The sequence below is a fragment of the Musa acuminata genome, chromosome BXJ1-5 (assembly GCF_036884655.1).
Source record: "Musa acuminata AAA Group cultivar baxijiao chromosome BXJ1-5, Cavendish_Baxijiao_AAA, whole genome shotgun sequence".
Lineage (NCBI taxonomy): Eukaryota > Viridiplantae > Streptophyta > Magnoliopsida > Zingiberales > Musaceae > Musa > Musa acuminata.
In genome coordinates this window covers 4,397,478-4,410,402 of record NC_088331.1, presented here as the reverse complement: position 1 = coordinate 4,410,402, position 12,925 = coordinate 4,397,478, and the positions used below count along the sequence as shown (strand labels likewise).

Sequence of the window (12,925 nt, the reverse complement as noted above, 5' to 3'; positions counted from 1 at the left end):
CTCTTGAGTCCACTGGTTTCGTTTGGTCAACTTGGTGAACTTTGATCGACCCCAAACCTGTAAAGCCAGTGTACTAGTTTTAACTTTTTTTACCTGTTCTTATTTATGACTAATGTTTTAGATTAGTAATAAAGACATGTCAGATTAAAAATAGTACTAATTTTAGGTATCATAATTTCACTTTATAATTCAAGTAATTGTCATAAATATCCAGTGGGAATTCCCACGATGATTTCTTATATGGTTATCAATCATACTAAATATGAAGGACTATGTCCATCCTCATACCAGCTATTATGATTTGGCTCAATAAATTAACTGATTCATTAACGTTCATATGATGACTTGTGAATCAAAGGGAGTCATGTCACATATTTCGTTAAGTTTGTTGTAACCACCTCCCTCCCATTCCTCTTGCTGTTTAAAGCTTCTCTTGAAGTAGTCTTTCGACTCTCTAACTCTGTCCCTCTCCTCCCACTGAGCCCCATCTCTTCCTTCCTTCTTGAGCTCAACGTATTCCTCAGCTCTAGTCCGTCGTCTTCTATCTAACTCCGTTTCCAGCTATAAGCCCACCAATGGCGATCGCCTCAGGAGAAGACGGCAGTTCCATTCCAAAGGACGGCGGGAGATCGAGCTCGTCGTCGGCTGGTTTTCTTGCCGGGCAGCCCCCGCTCCCCCCAGGCCACACCAAATGGCCCACCGAGAAATCGACGGCTCGTGATCCGGCTGAAGCGAAGGTGCCCTCCTTGCGGCTATTGCTGGCTGCCTGTCAGAAGGAAGTCAACCTCGTCAGCGAAAAGATCAGTCTATTCGAGAACCAAAAATCGGAGGAGTTCGGCTTGCAACACTACCCCGTTCGTCCTCTTCCTCTCGGCTCCGGTTCTAATTGATGGTTTCTTGGATTACGCATGACCTCTGTTGTGATCCAAATGCAGAGGAGAACGCAGGAGTACGAAATGAAGCTGTCGGAGTGCGAGAAGATGATAGCTGAACTGAGACCAAAGCTCCACCAGCTGCTCCCCGACACCAGACGCATCGAAATAAAGGTACGAGACGTATCTTGAGCGCAAGAAATAAACGTTCTGTGGCTTTCTTTGGTTCCTACTGATGTGGTCTTTCTTCTATGATCTCCTTTTTCTTCTCCGATATCGGGAAATTCTTGGATCCTATAGGTCGACACGTTGACTTCTAGGATCGAAGCGTTGAAGAAAAGAGCCTCTAAACCGAAAGAACCTGATCCATCAGAAAGCTGAAAAGGAGGTATCAGATGCTTGCATCATTCAACAGCTTCGAACCGCTCATAAATTCTTCTTCTGCAAAGTTAATGCTGTCATTAGCAAGTAGTGGTACTGCCTGTATGATGATATATCAGGTTGCTGTTATCTGAAGCTTTGGTGTTGGTTTAGCAGTCATTCCATCTTCGCATCCAATTTGTGCAGTATGAAGCGTAAAAACATCTCTGGAGGTGGATTGACGAAGCTTTACAGATCATTTTTACCTCTCCCACACATTTCTCCTGGAAAACCTAATGATACTTAAGAGGCAATCTGTTTTAGTACTCTGCAACAGATATCTTTTGTGCTGCTAAAGCTGTTGATTGTGATTCCACATGTTAGTACAATCAATGTTCATATTGCAAATTGCTTCAAGGATTTGAACACAACTAAAAACTGACTCAGTTGAAGTCTTCTAAAAAGAGTGTTGGGTTGTATCATCTTCTCGTCTTTGATTTATATCAAGCATCAAATATTGTTTGAATGTTGGGTTATAAGTGTTAGAAATGATATTATTCAAAAAAATAAATCATGATAAAATTATGATTATTCTGTTAATATGTTATCATGATTCTAAATTATAAAAATTATAATAACATATTATCACAATTTTATCAAATAACGAGGATTATAATTTTAATGTGATCTCCAATATTATGAAATAATTTAGATAAATATTTTATATTTATTATTGATTTAAAAAAATATATATAATTATCATATTTTGTAAATGCTTTTTGTGTACAAGCATTTCTTTCTTGTAATCTGGTTTAGGTTTTTTCTTCTTTACTTTTCAATATGGTTCGTAATGACTGTTCCACTAGCCATTTATCTTAAATCATTTTACTCTTGAAAATACTCTTCTTTATTAACATTGTGACTTAGGATCCTCTCAAACTCATGTCAACAAACTATACCTCTTATTATACTCAATTTTATTCTCTTTTAATTGTTATGATTTTATAGGTTATGTAGAAAGTATCATCACTAGTCATCCACAAACAATTACTTGAAGTTTTTTTTGGATATGTTAATATCATTATCCTTTTTTTCCCTCAAATTATTTCATACATAGCATTTACAAAATCCTCTCATGAAATGTGATCCAAGAATATAATAATATATGTTAACCAATCTTGTGATTATTTCATGTAACTTCAAAAAACTCATTTCCAGTTTCCTAAGGGTATGTAATCTATTTCTGACTATACGTAATATGTTAAAACTCAAGCAAATATATTTGGTGTGGTTGATTCACCTTTTCATAATTCAGAGATTATTTTTATATATTAAATGGTCTTAATTTAGATTATCTTGGCTCTGGTTCATGCTCATGATAAATTTATATCTTTAAAAAAATCATAATAAGTTTTATGACTATAAAACTTAAAAGTCACCACTTTGTGATGTTATTTTTATATTAACCAATTTTGCTAACAACATTAATTCTAGCAACAAATGTAAGATCTACAACAAGTATTCGTCCAAACAATCATTCGGGAGACAACATGTAATAAAATCATAACAAAAATATCAATAAATCTGAGCAATAATTTAACAATAAAGTGACATATCAAATATATGACATGTCAGGACACTTTGCAATGAAATATGTAAGCTATAATTGGATGAATATTTTAACCTTAATATCCATCTTATTTTTTATATCCTATTACACCACCAACTCAGTTTTCATTGCTACTATCGTGTGCTCACTTTGTTACTTAATATTTTTAATCTTTATTAAATTGATTTATCTATTTTATGGCTTTTGAGGTGATGATAAAAGTCTTAAAAGAACTTATGCTAGTTCTACAAACATTTTCTCTGTTTTTGATGTAAAGAAGAACATAATATTTATCTCTAAATTATATTCTTATAATAATATTTTCATTGAATTCTTATCATCTTCATTTGTTGTAAAATATTTTAATATGAGGGTATATCTGCTAGTCATAGGTGCCCTACAAGTCAATCACGTGAGTGATGACAGTGTGATTTGACATGTAGTCTTTTTACTTATTATTATTATTTGGTATTTTATCACTTTATATTGCTTATTGCTTGAATATATTGTGATGTCCATGAATCTGTGTAATATGAGTCAGATCGTGATGAGATCACGATAATGAGACCGATTCATCTTTAAACATAAATCCTAAATAATCTCAATTATAAGTTACTCGAGAAGGACATTGAGATAATTAGACAGACTAGTGTGCTATATACCCATCTATATGATGGATGCAGTTGGTCTCATAGCTACTCATATGGGGACACTAAGGATATAGTACAGGTGCTCATTGGAAAATGAGTTCACTGATTGATCTGCTTACGGAATGCTGGATGGTTGATGATGTCTTATCGTCAGACAACTATTTCGTAGCCCCAATGGTGTATATAGTCATTAGACTTGAGAAACCAAGGATGTCCTATATGAGTACTCCACTATTTGATACCGGACTTATAGGTCTGGAGGTTCCAAATCTAGCATAACCGGTCATCGGGAGTTGTAGCCAACTTTATGAGGACTATCGAGTGTCGATAGAGGATCATCCGCTTTCACTATCATGAGAGGACTATCTCATATATTCTTGCTCAGACAAATCCCTAGCCATAGTCATTTGGATTGAGAAAAAGAGTTCTATGGGAGACTCTGATTAGAGTGAGACTCGAGTAAAAACCATATGGGTATGACAGCACCATGCCCGGGATATAGTCTCTAGGATATTAAATGGATAAATGACTATAGGTACATGGTAATTGAGGACATACATGTCCAATGGATTGGATTCTCCTGTATCGTTTGGGGACTACGGCGTAGTGGCTTTTATTTCCATAGTCAATGAGTTGAGTGAATTATTATGGAGATACTAATTCATTGAGCCAGAAGAAGTTCTAATATGTATGACTCATAACCAGCTCGATATTGGGCCTAGAGGATCACATATATATGGTAAGCATTGTGATGAGTAGAGGTTTAGATATAAGATATCTGTCGGAGCCCATATCTTATTGGATATCTAATAAGCCCATAAATTATTGGATCCTATAGATCAGATCTAATAAGAGCCAATGAGAAGCTTGGGTAGTTGGATGAAGATCGAATACCGAATAGGGCATGATCCATTAGGGTTAAGTTGATAAGAGATCTCTATAAATAGGAGGGAACTAATGGTTCATAGGCTAGAGCATCTCTGGGTTACCATCTGCTATTCTCCTCTCATTCTCTTGTTGTGTAGATCACTACTAGAGAGGAGGGCGCTTGATCTCTTTCACCATATTATAGAGATTTGTAGGGATTTAAGGACCTACGATCTCCCTAGGTAACACAATCTTTAATATATGTAATTTTAAGTTTCATGGATTTTACGCACCAATCTTCCCACGATGACAAATACATCTTTGGGAAATTTGAGGATTTTATTTTATGTTCTTCCGATGCGCATGTGATGTGTCCCCTATATTTCCTAACAATATCTCATGAAGAGATTGAATAGAGATGGAGTTTATGAGTGGTCAATTATTATATTATCTCTATCTAAATTCATCTTCGATTTGGTCACCATCAAAGCTTTATTTTAAGAATGATACAATTACTTACGGCATCTTTTTTAAGGTTCTAAATCGTTCTTAAGATTTACCTTTCTCATCATCATCTTATCATCTCTTTTCATATAATCTATACAAATGTAATAAATTACACTAGCTTCCATTTTCTACCTCCTCTCGTGTAAGTAACTCATCCCTTGAACCTATATATTCTTATGTTTAGGATTCTTTACCAATACAATCTCATGAAAAATTTAACTAGTATCTTATTTTGATTGATTATTTTACAAAGTATATATGGTTATTTTGCATAAAGTAAAAATACGAAGTATTCATCAGTTTTCTCGAGTTCAAATTTATTATTGAAAAATTTTATCAACGATACATTATTTTATTTTACTCTGATAATGACGATGAATTTTAAAAACTTTATACCTTTTTTGAAACCAATAGAATTTCTCATTTTCTTACCCCTCAATATACTCCTGAACTAATCTCATACTCCTTAAGCTTTTTTACCTCTTTCATTTTGGTCTTATGCATTTATCATATCAACTTATCTTATTATTATTTCCACTCTAATTCTCAAGGCTTTACCGTTTCAAATACTATTTGGATCTACTCATAACTATAGTATGTTTTGGGATGTTTATGTTACTCATAATAAACTAAAAGCTTGATCAAAATCAAATTTTTTTCTTAGATATTCTACTAATTAAAATACCTTTTAAAAATTTTGTTTCATCAACTAAAAGAGTTTTTATTTCTTGTCATGTTTATGTTGTGGAATATATTTTTCCTTATAAACCACTTGACTATCTTCTTACTAGACTAACTTTCAATAATTTTATTAATTGAGCTCGAGCCACCTTAGATTATCGTTCTCGTTCTGGTTGAAATATCTACTCCACTCATCAATCCAAATAATTTATCTACTCAGAGCCCATCATATCCTTTCTTAATAGTGTATGATAAACAAAAGATTACCTTATCTATCCTATTGTATCATGAGAGTGTCAAGTGAGAATTCATAACTTTATTTTCGTATCTCTTATTTTAAAATTTTCTTGTCCAACACGTCTTGGAGATGTCATTGACCCTACATCAATTCATTCGATAGTTAATAAATCTAAAAATCAAGTCTTTAAAGCAAATATTCTTTTTTTTTGTAAAATGATCACAAAATTTATTTTTTAGCTTTCTATTATCAACCAAGCTTTAAATATTTTCAAATGGCAAGCAGTAATATCTAGAAAATATAATACTTTATTATAGAATACATAAAACTTAATCTCATCTCATCCAAGTAAAAACCTCGTAGAATGCAAATATATTTTTTTTGTATCAAGTAAAATCTTGATAGATCCATTAATAAGTATAAAATAAGAGTTATTGCAAAGAGTTTTATTAATGTTTAGGCCTTAAGTACCATAATACTTTTAGCCACGAAACCAATAACATTATCTTATGTTTTGCTCTAACTATTGAAGATTTTGACAATTGGACATAAATAATATATTTTCTCATGATCACATTTTTGATGATGTATTTATGAGACAACCTCTAAGCTTTATTAATCATATTATTCATCGATAGATTTATAAGTTATGCCAGGCTCTTTATAGTCTCAAGTAGACCCCTTGTGCTTGATATCATAAACTTCGAACATATCTAGTCTTAGTTAAATTTCATAAATTTCAATCTTATAATTTATTATTCATTTATTTTCATGAGTGCATAATCATATTTTTACTAGTTTATGTAGAAGACTTAATTATTACTAGTAATAAATCATCAATAATTAATCAATTTATTAAATATTTTAGAAGTAATTTTTTTATCAAAGATCTAGGGAGCATTTAGCTATTTTCTTGGTGTTCAAGTCATCCACATGATAAATAGTTTATTTTTTTTCAATGATAATATATTCATAGCTTTTTCTATCATACTAAAATACTTGAAGCCAATAATGGTACTACATCAATCTCTACAAATGTTTTTTATACCTTATTTGATAATGCTAATCTTAGTGACATCATCAAGTATAGTCAAGTTGTTAACGGTCTATAGTATTTGACATTCACTTGTCCCGATATTACGTATAAAATAAATAAATTATTTTAATTTATGTATAAGGCTATTTTTAGCTATTGGACAACCATTAAAAGACTCCTCTAGTATTTAACGACCCTAGTGATCATGATTTATTTCTTGAAAAGACTCTCCTTATTGTTTTATGCATTTTTGAATGTTGATTTATTGGTTACAATCTAATCTCTTAGAGTTTCAACGAACAACGTTATGTTGTAAGATCTTCTACATAGGTTGAATATCAGCAATTGCTTCTACAACTACTAAACCTAACCTTGTTAGATTCTGTATTTTATTCTTGGATGAGACACATAGTCATTTTGTTCTTAATAAAATTTAAAAATGATGAACTTCATGTCTCTCATGTCTTATATTCTAATCAATTTGCAAATGCTCTTATCAAGTCTTTATCTTGTTAGCAATTTCTTGTTCAAAATCGATATCTCCAATGAGAGTATCATATTATAAGAGGCATATTAGAAAGGATACTATTGAGAAAAATATATCATGATCCTTCTAATATTTTGATAATATGTTCTTATGATTATAAATAAAAATTATGAAAGCATATTACCATGATTCTATCAAATAATAAGTTCATAATTTCAACATGATCTCCTATATTATAACATGATTTAAATAAATATTATATATATTACTGATTAAAAATCATATATTTATCCTATTTTATGTGTATATAAATTTATATTTATTATCAATAAAAAATTAAACTAATCATTTTTTTTCTCATAAGTACATTGAAGATAAATTTCAAAAAAAAATCCTTGGCAAAAATTTTGTATACTTAGCCTTAATGATTATTGAAATACAAGTATCTACAAACTCTCTGATTGTACTTTAGATCAAACAAATTTAAATTGTAGCCGGCAAAAGGTACCATTGGATTTGGAGGCATCTGCACCAGCTGCTGTAGTAAGTGGTGGCCTTTAGTTCCCGGGAATCTTTTAGGATCACGAGCTACGTACTGCACGGTATTACGTCCAAAAGCAAAGGTCGTACTCCCTATCATTGCACCGGAGAGGATCCTCCGGTGCACCGATGTGTCGCAACCATCATACTCATATATATATATATATATATATATATAAAGTAATGCTACAGCTTGTAATGGCTCCTCGATTTCAGTAATGAGAAGGCCAAGGTATTGTGATCCTTAAACCCGGACTGCTCTGAGATCACAAATGGATTTAGAATCGAAATACCCAAACATTCCATGAGAGAAGGGTTAATATTCTCCATCTCTGCACAATGACCGGAGTCGTTTTAAAGCTTAATTACATTGATCCTAAAGCACGTCGAAGAATGTTAATCCATTTCATTGACTAAGCAACTTCTTTGCCCCTTCCGCATCAGGAATTCCATTCACTTGACTGTAGGAAAGCACCATCTAACAATGAAGAACACAAGCTACGCTTGTGGGGAAATAGGAAGCTCCAGGCAGCTTCTCATATTCGACCCACCCTCTTCTTTTTCATTTTTCCGAGAAATTTACATGATCTAGTGTTTCTTCTTCGTCGCGGTCTTGCTCCCGGATTAAACAGCTTTTTTTTGCATCGAAATATTTGCTGCCTTGATGATTTGATTCAAGCAATGATTTCATCCGGCACCTCAAGAAACCTCGTTCTTTTCTGCAACAGCAAATGAAGGCAAAGAAGGAATCAGAATAGCTTTCGTTGACAAGTAAACAACACTCTCTGACTTCGTATCAAAGGTAAGAAAAGCCGCGTATAATGACAGTAACATTAAAGATCGTCCTGTCCTATCAAGTGAATCTGCTCGGCTTGCAATAACATGTAGATACGTTGGGCAACATATTAGTCAACTGGCAAACAATTTAGCTGATGTTTGCTTGACAATGTGGCCACACTCAAGTCTCCATTTTCCTAATGAGCGTCTGACAAGCACTACTTAACTATCGGAGGCTTATGGTACAAACAAAAGGACAACTGATGAGATATGATGCAATGGAGAAAATAATCGCACTCGACTGAGACTTGGATGCAGCGACAACCACCCTTAGAACTAAGACGTAGAACGGTCGCATAGTGTCTTTTCCTTGGATGGTGATTACTGAAGTTTACCGCATCACATGTTTGCTTGTGGTTGGAGACTGCGCTCCCTCTCTTGAAAACCAGACTGACCACCTACTGCAGCTTCTCCCGTTGGGCATATGGAATGGCAGTAAGTCAGCAACGAAGCACTAGAAAACCCCCGAGAAAGTCGCCATGTGCTTCCCGCATTGACTTGCTTAAAATTCTACACTGATGTAAAGCTTGCAGAGTTACTTTGGTGACTCTGCACATGCAACTGCCACGGATTAAGAAAACGAAGGAGACGACTCATGGTGGGTTAGTCCATGTTCATGTCCATGGAGGTCCATTTAGGATGCACCTACCGAAGGAGAAAGAGTTCATGCCTAGGAATGGTAGGTGCAAGATGAGTGGGGTTGTCTTCTTAGTTTATATGGACCACACTCTTTTATTGTAGTGTACAGCCACGCCATGCAGCAAATGATTCTGATCCCATACCTAACAGATCGGGACATTCACGTGGTCTGCCCCTTCGCCACCAGACCTAACCCAGATTACATGGCCCTATGGCCGTGACGGCGACAGGAAGCAGTATATGGAACCACAAGGATTTCTCGTGTGAGTTGGCCTCGTTTGACTTTTGGAATACAAGTCTACAACCTACGATCACGGGTTAACAGTCTCGTCTTCCTGTCTTTTACAGCACGCCTTGTCCTAAGAATTACCAAGGAAACGTTAATGATGTTAAAGGATGTTCCTAAGATACTATGAACTCAGATTAAACTCTTCGGAAGTCATCACCGGAATACAGTGAGACTAACTCACAGAAGAAGAAGAAGAAGAAGAAGAAGAAGAAGAAGAAGAAGAAAGAGCGAGGGACGTACGATATCCTTCCGTCCGGCCTTCGAAGTCGGCGCAATCGGCTCCGGCGAGGGCGACGGGTTAGCACCATCTTTGGGGGAGCAAAGCTGCATGATCTTCTCGGCGGCATCGGCGGCGTCTTTGCTCTCCTGCATGAGCTTCTCCACCTGGGCCTTGGGCAGCCTCATCTTGAGGCGGACAGTCCCGTCCTTGGTCTCCTCGGCCTCGAGGGCGGACGGACGCCAGGTGGCGCGGGAGAGGTCCGACATGGAGCGGTGAGAGAGCCGGAGGCTCTCCAGCCTCTCCTTAGCGCCCACCTGGAGCGAGCCGGACCAGGCCCGGCGTGCACCCCGCTGATCCGGCAGCTGCCGGTGATCCACTAGGAAGTAAAGCTTCCCAGGCTTAAGCGGGACGTCCGGGTCCAGCGGCCGCGCCCGGAGGCCGAGTCGCTGCACCTTCTCCGCGTCGAGGAGGGCGTGGCCGGGATGGTCCCGCAGCACGTTCATGGCCTGCGCCGGTGGCTTCACCTTGAACGTGGTGCCATCAACCTTCATCACCTTGGCTCTCTTCTTCCTCCCACCTAAACTGTTGCCCATTCTCTCTTCTCTCTCTCTCTCTCTCTCTCAAGCTCTAGTGCTACGAGTCGAGGAGTGAATGAGGGAGGAGGGCGATTATAAGGAGGAGCCAGTGGTGCAAAGCGAAACCAAGATGGTCTTTTTATTTAGACGTTTCAGTAACAAAAAGATTGGATTTTGAGGAGCCGTGTGACCACCGTGTTCTCGTCGCCTTCCTACGTGTTCTATCGCTTGCTCTCCGCACACTATACGATGTGGCCCCATCTAATTTTGCTCATATATTCGTTTCCTTGACGTCATAATGACGGAAGAAATGCGTCACCTTCCGATGTAACGGAAGTTTTTTCTGACGGTAGTTTAGACGGTTCCTGTTCTGTTATATCTTGGGGACGAAGAGACAGCGACCCTTATAATTCGTTAGCACCGGCGACAGCTAATGCTCGGAAAAATGATGATTGCTAGTCAAAATTTAGCCCATTAGTCAACCTAAATAATGTGAACAACGCTGGCGAAGCTGTTAGATTGGGATCAGATCTAATCGAGGCGTCTATGGTCAACTTAACCTGAATCCATCCTCTAAATCGGCTGACGTGAGTTGCTGCTCTGCGTTCCGAAACTTTGACACGAGTCTCTAGCAATCTCAATGCTCTCTACTGCATGAGTTAACGATGAAGACAAGCACGGACGAGCGCAGTGCTCATCGACGCTTCCATCGCTAGCTTCCTGCTATAAAGACAAAGCCGAAAGTTCGGGCAAAGAGATAATTCGTGTATCTATAATACTCGGAACTTTTGTCGAATACGTTCGTGGAATGATCCCATGAGCGCTTTCTCCTCCCTTATGCCATCGCTAATCGTGCTCCTTTCTTTAATCTGCCAATGGAAACATGCTATCTGTTCGTATGCGGACACCACAAATCCATGTCCCAGCAGAGGACAGCAGAGGAAGACAAAACCCCCAATTCACGAGATGTGAAGCCCGTGATTGACGGAGGACATGACACGATCTGTTAGTTCTTATCCTGAGTTAGCAACAGCAATCATCGTCATGGAAGCTTGCTTTCAGTGACACACTGCTGAATTCAGAGTTACTGCAAGTTTGATGACAAATCTTTTCAACGACGATTGCGACGCATTAAATGTCCAATTCATTAGCTTCACACCCATGCACAGCATGGCATTAATTATGCAGCTAACGAACATTTCTCTCTCTTTATAGGTCTGCTTTGCCTGGACGAAGACAAGCTTCATGTCTGCTAAAGAAGTAAGATGATCCACTTCCCGGAATCTCCATGTCCTGCCTACCTTTTGAGAGCTTCATTCACCTGTGAAGTGGCTCAATTCTGCATCATTTGGCGGAGCGTTACTGCTCTTGTGACACCCAAAGGAGGGCCCGCAAGTTAGGTCTAATGGCTACTTCAGAGAACGAAATATGTAGGTACAATAGGAACGGGGTTATTGAAGAGCAGAAGCAGACAAATGCATGACACATGAACAACTATCTTGTGATCTCTTGAGCCCTCTTTAATCTGCCTGTCTGCCGACAACGCTGCTCTCTATTTGTTGCAGCGAGCATGACAAGCAGTCTTCCCCTTCACCCACAAGACAAAGAGGATTCAGTCCATTTCTGCAAGCTTGGAAAGGCACCATGTCAGAAAGAGCAGTGAGCATGGATAGATTGATGCTACTTCCACCACTTTGCTCATAGAAGTGGTGCCAAAGCTCATGTGATCCCACCAAAAAGAAGCTTTACCGGTGTTATTTTCGTCTTCCGCCGAAAGCAATCAGTAGAAAGCTTTTGCTTTTACTTGGTCTTGACTGAACAGAGGCAAAGGAGGCCATCTCAAGTCATAAAGCTTTGAACTGCTTTTTCTGCTTTTAGACTGAGCACTGACAGCATGATTCCTAAGAACTGGCTACTGGCATGGAGTTTTCTTCCATCACTTCAATACATTTGTTTCGGGTTTGACTGTTGTGTTGATCTAGAAGAAATTTTCATCGTCACGTTAAAAGTGTTGTAGCCTGTAGACTAGGGGATGAGATCAACAGGATTCTTCCAGCTTAAGCCAACACTGGTCTTCTCTGCAGCAGCCATCATGCTATGCTCTACAACAAGCCTCCCTTGGAAGACAAAGAATCACATGGAGAACTAGCAGAAAGGCCATGATGGATTAGATTAGTAATGGTTAATGAATGAGGTATCAAGAGTTATCTTGGGTAGTTCTATCAAATCATTATCGTCAATTACTTGAATATGAAGAGTTGTCTAAACCGTCGAACTATTAGAGAATATGTATTAAAGACATGCAAGGTGTTAGACGTGTGAAGCTAACTAAATGTGAGACTAATTTTCGACGTAACACACACTGATCCACATGCTACATTTTCCTAATATCACCACGGGAAGATGGCACATCCACATCACCTTCCATGTTACAGCTAGGATAGTGCAAGAGACGTCTATGATTCAATTTGATACAGAATCTATCAACAAATTCAATTCAAAGTCATTTTTCATTCAT

General features: G+C 37.4%; 2 protein-coding genes across 4 annotated transcripts; one reads left to right on the top strand and one right to left on the bottom strand.

Annotated features, from left to right (window-relative positions):
- Positions 1-153: 153 nt before the first annotated feature.
- Positions 154-1,679, top strand: LOC135674910 (uncharacterized). Its single transcript, XM_065185173.1, has 3 exons — positions 154-854; positions 936-1,046; positions 1,173-1,679. Exons 1-3 carry the CDS (start codon positions 576-578, stop codon positions 1,251-1,253), a joined length of 471 nt encoding a protein of 156 aa, XP_065041245.1. The 5' UTR covers positions 154-575; the 3' UTR covers positions 1,254-1,679.
- A 6,429-nt stretch (positions 1,680-8,108) lies between these two features.
- LOC135673139 (uncharacterized protein At1g66480-like) lies at positions 8,109-10,535 on the bottom strand. 3 transcript variants are annotated; one of them, XM_065181911.1, is made up of 2 exons: positions 9,853-10,534; positions 8,109-8,566 (listed from the first exon to the last, which is right to left on the bottom strand). In XM_065181911.1, exons 1-2 carry the CDS (start codon positions 10,423-10,425, stop codon positions 8,522-8,524), a joined length of 618 nt encoding a protein of 205 aa, XP_065037983.1. In that variant the 5' UTR covers positions 10,426-10,534; the 3' UTR covers positions 8,109-8,521. The 3 variants fall into 3 exon arrangements, with proteins under 3 accessions (XP_065037983.1, XP_065037982.1, XP_065037984.1); XM_065181910.1 differs by lacking the exon at positions 8,109-8,566 and adding an exon at positions 8,720-9,682 and having other exon boundaries at positions 9,853-10,535; XM_065181912.1 differs by lacking the exon at positions 8,109-8,566 and adding an exon at positions 8,720-9,233 and having other exon boundaries at positions 9,853-10,535.
- Positions 10,536-12,925: the final 2,390 nt, after the last annotated feature.